This window comes from Euprymna scolopes, chromosome 5, assembly GCF_053919585.1.
Source record: "Euprymna scolopes isolate OS-2025 chromosome 5, ASM5391958v1, whole genome shotgun sequence".
In the NCBI taxonomy this organism is placed as follows: Eukaryota; Metazoa; Mollusca; class Cephalopoda; order Sepiida; family Sepiolidae; genus Euprymna; species Euprymna scolopes.
The window spans coordinates 21,060,069-21,073,086 of NC_136486.1; the positions used below are offsets into that span (position 1 = coordinate 21,060,069).

Below are 13,018 nucleotides of genomic sequence, written 5' to 3' on the forward strand. Positions count from 1 at the left end.
ATTGAAGCTCAGTCGAACACTTTCCATGAAAATAACGATACATCAGAGACAAACTCGCAACATCTCTTCTGTGAGATAGCGGTTGCAGCGAAGAGAAAAGGACATCTCCTACGAGGCTACGAAGTCTATTTTGAACTCTATCAAGGCAGGACAAGTCCTTTCTAGCAGCTCCTGCCCAGATGTGGCAACAGTATTCCATCCTTGGATGTACCTGGCTCTTATATAGATAGAGAATAGCATCAGCAGTGAGATATTTACCGGATCGATAGAAAGATCCTACCATTTTTCCAGCGGCCTTGGCAACAGATTTGATGTACGAGTTCCATTTAAGATCAGGAGTAAAGATCAAGCCAAGAAGCTTGTCAAAACTTGAGGTCTCCTGAAGACGAGAGCCATTCATTTCAATTGATGCCAGATGGGGATTAGAATGTTGATGATGTAAAGAGAGAAGCTTGGTTTTAGATGCATTAAAAGTAACCAGCCACTCCTTTCCCCATTGTACTACGTGCTCAAGATCAGAGGAGAGAGAATTGGAGAGAACTTGGTCGTTTACTGTCTTAGATGTGCTACCATAGATGGTAGTGTCGTCAGCATAAATGTCTACAAATGATGTAAGGATGTGATTTGGAAGATCATTAATGTAGATCAAGAAAAGAGTTGGGCCCAGGATGGACCCCTGAAGGACACCGGCATTAATACTGTGAGCTTCTGATTTTTGCCCCTCAACTACTACTCTTATGAACCTATCAGAAAGAAATGATTTAATAATTGAGAAGACTTTTCCAGCTATACCATAGCTAGAGATCTTATGAAGTAAACCTTTATGCCATACCCTATCAAAGGCTTTAGATATGTCAAGAGCAATTGCCCTAGAAAGATTGCCACCGTCGAGAGATTTGCTAATCCTATGCGATATAACTGTAAGCACATCTGCTGTAGATCTAGCAGAACGGAAACCATATTGAGTGTCACTAAGGTTATTTTTGTTGAGATGGTTGATTACTTCTGTATTTAACACAGATTCTAGCACTTACTCATGACGCACAGGAGACTTATTGGCCTGTACTGAGAGGGGGATGAGCGATCACCTGAATTCTTAAATACAGGGCATACTGATGAAATTTTCCAGAGAGATGGGAAACTATTCTCCTTAAGACAACGTTTAAACAGTTATTTCCTCTCTTACTTGCAGATTGGCAAAATACAATAAAATATTTTTTTTTTCATGTAGATACCAATTTTTACCTGATATTTAAGTATATCAGAGTTTTTCTTGATTATTTATGGGTTAAAAAAAAAAAAAAAAAATCTATCACCAAAAGGTAAGCGTTTTATTATTTCTAGTCATTTTGAAAAATAATTTTTTTTTTTTACTGGAGAGTAGATAATGCATTGTGGATGCATTGTTGCCAGCTTTCATAACTCTCGCTTCTCCCAATTTGTCTCTCAGTCATCGTTTGGAACAAGTGATTTTTCTGACAAAGGGAGAAAAAAAAGCTGTATTCTAGGTCAGCAGAATTTTACGTTAACAATAGCCTTAGATGTTCTTCCTAAGTGAAACTGGCATTGGACCGACTATTTCCCTAGATGAGTTTGTAATTAAATGATATTTTAATTTAACATCCAAATCTGACCCCCAAGATCAGCATAGGCATGGAATATGTGCCTACATTAGAAATGGCTACATTACATGTAGTAGGGACATCTCCAGAGAAGACCCTAAATTGCCCTATATGCGCTTCCAGGTTGCACTTGCTCATACCACTGTGTTTATATTTGCCTTCTATCGCCCCCATAATGTTAATTTAAGAGCATATCTGAGAAAATTGACCACATCCTATCTGCCCATTCTTTGACTTCAATGTTCAATGTGGAATGGTTAGTGCACTCCCATAAAACAGTCGATGAGGGGAGGTTCTGTCACAATTTCTCCATTGCTTATGATCTAACTCTGATTGTTCACGAACCACCCCGTGTGCCTGACATTGATGGTCAATATGTTGGGCAAAAATCTGAAGCTCACAAAATTAATACTGGAGTCCTTCAGGGATCCATCCTGGGCTCAACTCTCTGATCTACATCAATGATCTCCCAAATTACATTCTAGGATCATTTGTAGACATTTATGCTGATGACAATACCATCTATAGCAATACTTCAATGGCCATAAATGATCAAGTTCTCTCCAATTCTCTCTCCTCTGATTTTGAGCACGTGGTGAAATGGGGAAAGAGGTGGCTGGTTAATTTTAATGCATATGAAACCAAACTTCTATCTTTCCATCATCAACGCTCTGATCCCCGTCTAGCATCAATTGAAATGAATGGCTCTCATCTTGAGGAGGCTCCATGTTTTGACAAACTCCTGGGTTGACCTTTACTCCTGATCTGAGATGGAACTCTTACATCAAGTCCGTTGCTAGGGATGCTGGGAAAATGGTGGGATCGTTTACTGTTCTAGTAGATATCTCACTGCTGATGCAATTCTCTACATGTATAAGAGCCAAGTGCGTCCAAGGATGGAGTACTATTGCCACCTCTGGGAAAGAGCTGCTAGAAGCAGCTTATCCTGCCTTGACGGAGTTCAGAATAGACTTCGTAGCCTATTGGGGGATGGCCTTTTCTCAGACCTCTTTCCTAAAGAAGAGACGTCACAAGCCTGTCTCTATCGTTATTTTCATGGCAAGTGCTCGTCTGAGCTCTGATCTATGGTTCCCCTGGCTTGACTTTCACGAAAATACTGTCTAGCTGAAACCACTATCAATAATTTCCCCCACTCTTTATCTGTGCCTAAACCCCATGAACAAGGCTTTTCTTAGAACTGCACACCTGTGGAACTCTGTTCCATTTTCCTGCTTTCCAACTGACTGCAATATGGTTGTCTTCAAGTCCAACGTGAACAAATTCTTGATGAGCCATCTCCTTAAACAATCCAATTTACCAAATTTCTACTACTAACGATGACTGAGATGTTCCCCTTGACCACTGTAAACTCATTAATCCTTATCCTTGAGTAGCCTCCAGGCCGGACTCCTTTGTGGGGGGAAAAAAAAAAAAAAAAAAAAAAAAAAAAAAAAAAAAAAGCAACCGTTTCACTCACAACATAAAACACAAGAAAATAAAACAAAAAAAATTTTAAATAAAAATTGCTTTTTTTTACCTATTTGGCCGATGAACTCTATTTTGATTCCCTGATGTTCCAGCTTATTTCCACTCTTCTTTAAGGTTACATTCACCTGATTAAAAATACAAAAATATCAGATTATACCATAATCATTGGTCGAACATCCATTTTACATGCTGACATGCATTAGACAACTTTTAGAAATTAACTTCCAAACTAACCTATCTCTGGCCAGGTCTTCATTTATTCCTCTTTCAAGTCCATTTTTATTACTTTCTCACATGTTTTCCTTGGCCTTCCCCTGTGAACTGGACTTGCTACCATAACTGTTCTACATATATTAACCCAAGAATTGTCATCCATTCTTTCAATGTGACCATACAATCAAAGTCTCCTGTTCTACATATACCTATCTATACTGTCTAGATTTAATCTTCCTCTGAGCTCATGAGATCTGAGCCTGTCTTTAAGATTCACATTAGAAATCCATCGTATCATTCTCATATCATTTGTTTCCATGCAACGCATGTCCTCAACTCGCACTAGCCAAGTTTCATTTCCATGCATCATCACACACTATGTAGACAAACTTGATTAACTATTTCTTTTAGTAATGGTAGAATACGGCGTAATCATGTTGACACATCGGTTCCCATTGGATCACCAAAGTTAAGCAACGGTGAACCTAGTCAGTACTAAATGGGTAACCATTTGGGACTTCCAGGTGCTGTATGTGCTCTCTGCTTATATCGGCATTGTTTCCAGTCGTTCTGGACTTCTTGTCACTGGACTCAAGCAGTGCCGATTCATGAGACGTGTAGTTGGAGATTGCGCAACCGTTGCCTCATAATTACGCACAACTTCCTCTACAAGGGGTACCCTTTGTCTTTCGAGACTGAACGGAGGCATCGACATCGATTAGTAAAAGTTATCTGAACTTTTATTTATCACTTTCCCCTCATGTTTTCTTTGGTCGTCCCCTGCAAGTTAAACTTGTTATCTTAATTGTCCAACATCTAAACCATCCACTCTCATCCATTCTTTCAATGTGGACAAAATAACAAAGTCACCTGTTCTGCACGCATCTTCCTACTCTAACAATCTTACCCGGAAGCCATCAGATCTAAGCCTATCTTTAAAACTAGCATCACACATCCATGGTATCATTCCAGTCCATGCAACGCATCACCTCAACCTTCACTGGCCAGGTTTAACTTCCATATGTCAACACATGGCTGACTGTTCCTTTGGTTGACAGCGTCAACACTTGATTAGTAATGACAAAAGTACCATGAACTTACTCCATCCACTTCTAATAGCAATACACATGAAAAAATTTAAATGGCTTACAATATCTCATAAATGGCATATATAGAAAGAGATTGATGAACTAAAAAAAAATAATCTTTTAAAATTTTTTAAAATCCAATTAAAAATAAGGAAGTTATGACTATTTTTGTGCCTTGCACGTTTAGATATTTTTACACCAAGACCATATGCATTTTGTCACATTTTTTTACACTTTTTCAGTAAAAATGCTGTATCTTTGTTAAAACAAAAGACGAAGCAATGAAATTTGTAAAATAAGTGTATTTTTGTGCAAGGAATCACAATACGCCATTGAAAATCTCAAGAAATTAATAATTTTCAAATAATCTACAGTAAATGCACATAAATATGCTGCAATTCCTTAAAAATGTCATGTCTCCATTAAAAGAAAAGAAGTTAGAGAACTCAAAGTTGAATTGTAATACATTTTATGTACAAGAAACTGAAATAGAAATCTAGGATTGTTTAAAAATGAATATATTGCAATAGTTCTTTGATATTATTGTAGATTAACACCGTCTGTTACCCCATCCCATCTGATCACCTCTCTAAAATATGATTCTACCTTTTTAGGCAATTACGTGTGAACATTCTGAAAAACTTTAATGAGAGATAAACAAAAATTATTTTAGAATTTAATATAAAACGATTCATTTTGGGTAATTCTAGCATTTTAGGGCAGTTAACCATTTTTTTTCTTTGGGAGATAAATCCTGTGTGCATGTATATGTGTGTGTGTGTTTTTTTTTAAAGACAATTATGTGTAGTTTTAAGAGGATCTTTGTGCAATTATGGGAGAATGAGGAGGCTTGCTACTCTGACTTTGCGTTAGGGCTAAGAGAAATTATGTGTGAACACCCTGAAGACTTGACAGAAATTTTATTTTAGAATTTAAAATGAGGGTTAGTTTCACAAATTGAATGTAAAAGAATTCACCATGTTGAGGTCATTCTAGTGTTTTAGGATAGTTAACCAATTTATTTTTTTATGAGTGGTTAATCATGTGCATTTTTAAGGAAGGATCTTTTTTTTTTTTTTTTTTTAAGAAGCTTATATGTAGTGTACAAAAGAATTTTGTTTGGTGGGGAGCTTGCCACTCAGACTTAGTGTTATTGTTAGGGTGACAAAGTTTTTGAAGGAGGCTTATCACTCGTACCTAGGGTTAGGGGTAGGATTCAGGGAGTCTTTTTAGAGAGGGCATATTTACGGTTAGTGGTTCATAATTATTGGCTTTTAAAAATGTTAAGGCTTAGATTTTGAACGTCAAATTACTTTTAAATATGCAAACTTTGGTAAATGAGGGTGTGAAACAATAGTTTTTTGGCAGTCATACAATATAGATTGAATATGAAAATTGCATTCCAAGTAAAATTTCTTTGATATATTAGGTCGAGAAGAAAGTTCTTGTGGAATTTTTAATTTGGATTAAAAATACTGTATTTTCAAATAAGTTTTCGTTATAATACCTTTACTTTATCATTTTAAAGAGTGTTTTTCACTCTAATTGTTTAAATTACAATCGTTTTAAAATAATTATGTCTTCTTTTCAGAACGTTGAGAATACAAAGGAAAAAAACAAATTTGCACAATTTTCTTATTTCAATTCAAATTCGAACTGCAAGCACTTGTGCTCCCACGACGTAAATACCCTCGACAAACCTGACAAGCAGCTAAATCTTACCCCTACACAGAGATCCCTAGATGTAAGAGAGCTTTCTACTGCAGTAGTTTCTTTCCCAGAATCGCTAGACTTTGGAATTCCCTTCCGGGTCCTTGCTTCCCCAACTTTACAGACATGCAGAAATTCAAGTGTAACGTGAACCAACATCTTACTGCCCAACTCCCTACATAGTATCCCAGTAGCTCATGTCCCTGATAGTAGCCCCCTACACCAAAGTGGCAATGTGCCTTGTTTGGGGTGAAAATGTAATAAAAAAAAAAAAAAAAAAAAAAAAAAAGAAGCTAGGCCGAAAAACTGCTGAAACAATTTGCGATATTAACGAAGCATTTGGTCCAGAAACCACTACTAAATGCACAGTACAATGGTGTGTTAAGAAATTTTGTGGCAGCACCGAATCTTTAAGATGATTAGCGTAGTAGTTGGCCGTCGGATGTTGACAACAATCAATTAAGAGCCTTAGTTGAAGCCAATCTATGCACAACTGTTTGAGAACTTGCTTCTGAATTCGATGTAACATATACGATGATTTCCAACCACGTGAGAGAGATTGGAAAGACAAACTTGATAAATGGGTGCCTCACGAAATGAACGACAACCAAAAGAAACATTGTTATCAAGCGTCATCTTTCCTTCTTTTACGCAGCAAGAACGACTCATTTCTCGACCGAGTTGTGATTTGCGATGAAAAGTGAATTCTTCACAACAACCGGCAATGCTCAGTTCAGTGGTTAGACGCCGACGATGCTCTACGACACTTCCCAAAACCAGAGTTGCACCGAAAAAAGGTCAGGCTAACTGTTTCATAGTCTGTTACCGGTCTCATCCATTAAAGTTTTTTGAATGCAGGTGAAACCATTATGGCGGCAAAGTACTGTCAATAAATGGATGAAATGCATCAAAAACTTTGACAACAACACTAAGCATTAGTCAACAGAAAAGGCCCAACCAATTCTCCATGACAATGCCCAACCGTATGTTGCTAAACTGACCCTATGTTGCTGCGGAAGTTGAACAAATTGGGCTATGAAACTGCTTCATTCGCCATACTCTCCAGACCTCTCACCTACTGTCTGACACTTTTTCAAGCATCTCAACTTTCTGCGTGAGAAATGCTTCAAAAACCTAAACGATATCAAAAACGTCTTCAGCAGCTTCATCACCACCAGAATAAGATTTTTACTGGCATAAGTACACTTGTTTTGCGTTGGCAAAAGAGTGTTGACTTTAATGGTGCTTATTTCAATCAATAAAATTTTGTTTCAGTCGAGATATGTCCATCTGAATTTAAAAATTAAAAACCGCAATAACTTTCTTGCCAACCTGATATTTACGTATCCGGCAAAAATAACTATCCTCAATAAAAATTGAATAAAGATCAACAAATGTTCCACTTTTCCATACTTTTATTGCCATTGAAATTGGTGAAAGTGTCCATTTTTTAATCAAATCGATTGATTGCCTCCTCTTGTTCGGGACTCACTATGATGTACTAAGAGGAAACTTCACATGCTTTACCACAGTGATTTAGTCCACAACACATAATTGCTTGAATTAAATTTTAAATTGAAAAAGTCAGGTATCATGGTTCAATTGTGCTTAAACAGAAACATTAAATTTTGAAAGTGCCTTTGTCTTATCAAAGAACCTACTGCTGATTTTATGCACTAGACCTTTCTGCTTGTTCAGTAACCCCCCCCCAAAAAAAAAATCCCAAACTTCTCAAATGCAATTGTGATGTTAGATTGTATAAGATGTTAACTTTGATCAAAATTGGATATCCCTTTTTAGTCAGATTTTTTTGATCATCGATTTTTAATACTTATCAGAAGCATTCTAATACAAAACCTAAGAACACTCCCAGACACAAGTACATTTGTGTGAAATTGTAAAAAACTGACCCAGCCGTTTTAGAATCCATAGGAAACAAACACTCCCGCAAAATGTATTTTATATATTTAAGTCAAGATTCTATTTGATAATTTTTCCTAATTTTTGGTGAGGATACTTATTTTTGCCTGATAGGTAAGTACATTAAAAATGTTTTTACTTAGAATGTGATTTTCATCTGTAACGTATACTATATAAACACACATATAAACATTGAATTTTCACATCTTCAAAATAGTGATGATTGTTCGCACTTGAATGGAAAAAAAAATGAATAAAAATCTTACCTCTCCCCTCAAAATGGTAAGATGCTGGTTTAAATAATGTAAAGAAAGAACAAAATCAATATTTGGCTTACCTTACCGGATACTGTCTCCCCATCATAGTAAAGGAAATGCCTTTCTTTTTTACCATCTTCAGTTTTGATTTCAGCAGTTTTTCTGCTTTCTTGGCCATCTAAGACAATATCAATTTCAGCACTCTGGCCAAACCCTAAAAAACTCTGAAAAATAGAATTAAAGAACAAATTTCTATAAGCAACGCAGAAAGGAAGAGTTTTTAGATTTCATTCATATACAACCAGCCTATCCATGTCCTAGCTCTACCAGAAAATCAAAATTAACTTAAGAAATTCCATTCTGCAAATTAAGATTAATGGTTTAAAGCACGAAAAAAAAGAAAATTTCCTGGTGAAAGATGGGGGAGCATTAGTAGATTTTTATGCCTGAGTGAACTGTACTTCCTGTAAGTAGAACTTGTTTGGGAGTCAGTTTGGTTGGAATAAATGTAGGAAATTATAAATGAACAAAAACTGATAATTTCTGAAGAAAAAAAAAAAAAAAAAAAAAAAAAAAAAATCAAGTACTGGCAGGAAGCATGACCATATTAAATATGAGTGGTGCTTGTGTTAGTAGTTCAATGAAGTCTGATTGGAGAGGTGAAAACTTTATTAATACAGTAGACAACTTGTCCCCCCCCCCCAAAAAAAACAAGTGAACCTTACTGTTTTAATACGACTTTAATCTTATTTGTAACTTCACAAGGGCAGCTTCATAATGAATATAAGTAAGCATTTCTCTCAAAAGCATTTGTAAATTGTAGCTGAATGAAATTGATACCATGTTTGTGAATTATTTTTTTTAGATGAAGATTATTCAAATTATTTGGATTTTATGGCGTAGTGAATAAAGTACTTGGTAAAATCAGTTGTAAGTTACACTATTCTGGAGGTTGAAGGCTCAATCCTCAGTGCAGGCAATACTCAAAATACAATTGTGAATTACTTGAATATGCTATGAATTAAATAAGGGATTCTGTTTAAAATTTTGTGCAGATTTCAGAGTTTGACAAGCACACCCCCTTCATTTGACAAGCATCCTCCCGAGTTTAACAAGCATTACCCTCGACAAGCATCCCCAAGTTCAACAAAATGCACCTGAAGAAAATCAGTGCTCACGCTGACCAAAATGTTGTGAAACTAAGATGAGAGCTATAGAATAAAAAATACAAACTATTAGTTGATGTTATTTAAAAAATTGGCCTTGTATCAGACATACTGAACTGTACCGAAGCGGCACCAACTCTACACAGGTTGAACAAGCTTCCTCCAAAGTAGGAAGGTTCATAGGAATATCAAATTCACAAGTAATCCTCATTATGAGAGATGACCATATTGAGGTTCTGCAGTTTTTCAAGAGAGATGTGGATGTCGTCCTACATACAGCATCTGGTATTCACAAATGGTCACCCATCTGATACTGATCAGGCTCAATATTGCTTAACTTTAATGATCTACTGATAACCGGTATGTCAAAATGATTATGTACAAAGTCAGTTGCGATTTTGAAAGTGCGCTCGGGCCTATGAAAAAAATGCCTGAGCAACCTTAGCATTTCTTAGTAGGGGGTTCCTGATACTATTTATTAGCAATAAACTAACCTCCAAACAGAGATGGCAATACGTGGAAGGGTGAGGAAACGACTTGCAAACTATGAAGCATTACAGAAAACTTATCAGACATTGTGAAATATTAAAATTATAAAGATTTTGTCATCAATTCTTTTTAGTAAAGTTGCACGTTTCTTAAATTAAGTTATATTTACAAATCTAAAACAAACTAAGATTTTTTTTATACTAAAGAATCGCCACTTCAAATCTAATATGTCACATGGGAATAATGGTTAATGAATTTGTGAGATAATGAACAATATCATGAGAGGATTGGAAAACAATGAGCAGAACTTGATTACTTAAGAGGGAAGGAGGCTTGACAAGTATTTGTTGATATTGGACTTGAAGATGACTAGGTTCTGGTCAGTTAACAGAAGTAGTCCTGTGGTAATGCTTTCCATTATTAAAAATAATGGTCAATTTTCGGTCTACAGACTTGAGATTTGACATAAGGTGTATTGAGATTTGGGAAAATCCTTTTTAATCAGTCTTCAGCCAGAAATTTGACTGTTAAGGGGTCAAAGTTCAATGATTTGACCATTGAGAACTCTACTAAACTCTTCTGCCAATTTTGGGTCTAAACACTTGAAATTTTAGATGTAGATTACTTGGACATGGATCTAACTTTATAATTTGCTTTGAGCCCAAAGCAATAAATGTTAAAGGGCCAAAACCCATAGCAGCAAGTTTTAGTCTCCTCTCTATCAAGGCCAGAGGTTTTGAGGAAATATCAGATATTCTGTACTTCATATGCAAAACAAGGAAAACAAATGACTAGGTTGGTTGTTTTTGTTTTATGGCATATCAACCCTTTTCAGGTTATTTAATGCCAAATCCAGTTATTTTGAACAAAAGTTTTTTTAATAGAATATATTTGTTTTTTTCAAGTGGGTTTCTATTTAACCCATAGTTGGGATCCTAACAGGTACTACCACTCCGGGTCAGAGTGGACCTGGGAGCAATGGTAATTAAAGTGTGACTCCACACTCCTTAAAGCCCACAAGCGGAGGCCTCACCATCGGATATAGTTTAAGGTCATATCTAGGACCACAAATTACTAGCAGTTAAAAATTTTATAGCTGTAAAAAGTGACAAAAATAAGCTCCGGATGATCCCCTTACTGTGCGACCTTAAGGGTAAATGTAATGTCACATAGCCCACTACACAATTCAAGCCATTAGCTTTCCAACGAGCCTTCATTTCTTAAGTTCTGATAAATTAAATAGTCACCAACATTTGGAACTTAGAAAATAGCCAAAATAGATGGTATATATATACAGTAGCGTCAAAAAGTTAAGGAACGGTCGATCATTTTCTTTTAAATGGCTTCTAACTTTATCTATGGAAAAGGGGGAAAACATTTTTGGTGAATTTTCCAATGTTTAATAATGGTTGTTAAATAAAAAATATTTATATTTTATTTTTGAGTTTGAATACATATTAGTTTTTTTACATATAAATAAATTTAATTAAATTACTGGCGTCTAAAAGTTAAGGAACGGGGGAAATTATTAATGAAAAAACAAAGAATCCTTTCAGTATTTAGTGAAAAGCCCCTTGTTTTCAAACACACTATGGCATCTTTTGCTGCAAGACAGAACTAATCGTTCACATGTTATAGGTGAGGATTTTCTTATACACTCCCATAAATCATCAAGATTTTTTTTCTGTGATCTTATCACCAATGATTTTCCAAACATTTTCAATTATCTTAAGGTCGGGTCTCTAAGCTGGCCAATCTATAACGCAAATATTGAATCAATTTAGCTCTTCTAAAATTATTTTTGCTTTATGGCACAGTGCGTTGTCTTGCATGAAGATATCAGAATCAGAAAGATTAGGAACCACATGTTCTCTAATCAATTCTCTGTATATTCGGGCATATGATATCATGCCCATACCATTATGCTACCCCCTCCAAATTTTACTGTACTTTTAACGCACTTAGAGGACAGTCTTTCTCCATTTGTTTCTTCTGACATGTGGTCTTTTGTCTGATCCGAAAAGATTGAATCTAGATTCATCACTAAAATGAATCTTTCCCCATTTTTTTCTTCCCAAAACAAATGTTTTTCAGTGAATAACAAATTGCCCTTTTTATTTTTAATAGAAATTAAAGGCTTTGAGCATAGACTTCTTGAAAATAATCCAACTTCGTTTAATCTTCGTGAGATCATTTGTCAGGAAATATTTTATCCAGTTTCGGATGTAAAATCCTGGGATATCGAAGCCGCAGTTTTAAAGCGATCAGAACGAGATGCTCAAGTGATTTTTCTATCCTCCCTCTAAGTTGTTATTCGGGGTCGGTCCGATTTTTTTCTTTTCAGTCAATGTTAAACATTTTTTTTTCTATTTTCAATAATCCGGAAAACAACGCTTTTAGACCTGTTCAATATTTTAGCAATCTCCACTATGGCCCTTTTTTCATCATAATTGTCACAAATAAGCTGTTTTTCTTGTATAGATAGATTTTTTCGAATATTCGGAGTCGACATTTTGTTAAGTTGTTATTAAAATTGCTAAAGTTTGTATTAATTTTCCGCGTTCCTTAACTTTTGAATGCCTGTAATTTAATTAAATTTATTTATATGTAAAAAAACTAATATGTATTCAAAATCAAAAATATATTTTTTATTTAACTACCATTATTAAACATTGGAAAATTCAAAAATTTTTTTTTCCTTTTTCATAGATAAAGTTAGAAGCCATTCAATAAAAATGGTCAACCATTCCTTAACTTATGGACGCTACTGTGTATATATATATATATATATATATATATATATATATATATATAATAAATAAAAACATTTATATAGCCAAATTGAATATTGAAATGTTCATATGTTTGGTTCTATGGAATGAAACATGAAAATTTGCAGGCTTTTTGAAGATAATACTATTCTATGGTTAAAATTTTATGACAATTGGTAAAAAAAGAACCTATATTTTCAAACAAATAAAATATGCCCAAATTTACCTACATTTGTATATATAATGTCTTAGCAGGTCAGCTTTAGTTTTGCTGCTTTGGGATGAATTTTGATA

The 13,018-nt window shown here is 35.1% G+C and overlaps 1 protein-coding gene across 1 annotated transcript in view; it reads right to left on the bottom strand.

Annotated features, from left to right (window-relative positions):
• Positions 1 to 13,018, bottom strand: part of LOC145276732 (vacuolar protein sorting-associated protein 26B-like) — a 74,380-nt gene that overhangs the window by 21,329 nt on the left and 40,033 nt on the right. Inside the window, exons 2-3 of the mRNA XM_080127956.1 lie at positions 8,379 to 8,522; positions 3,160 to 3,235 (exon numbers count right to left, since the gene is read on the bottom strand). Coding sequence (XP_079984082.1) covers positions 3,160 to 3,235; positions 8,379 to 8,522 — 220 coding nt within the window. The remainder of the gene's footprint in view (positions 1 to 3,159; positions 3,236 to 8,378; positions 8,523 to 13,018) is intronic.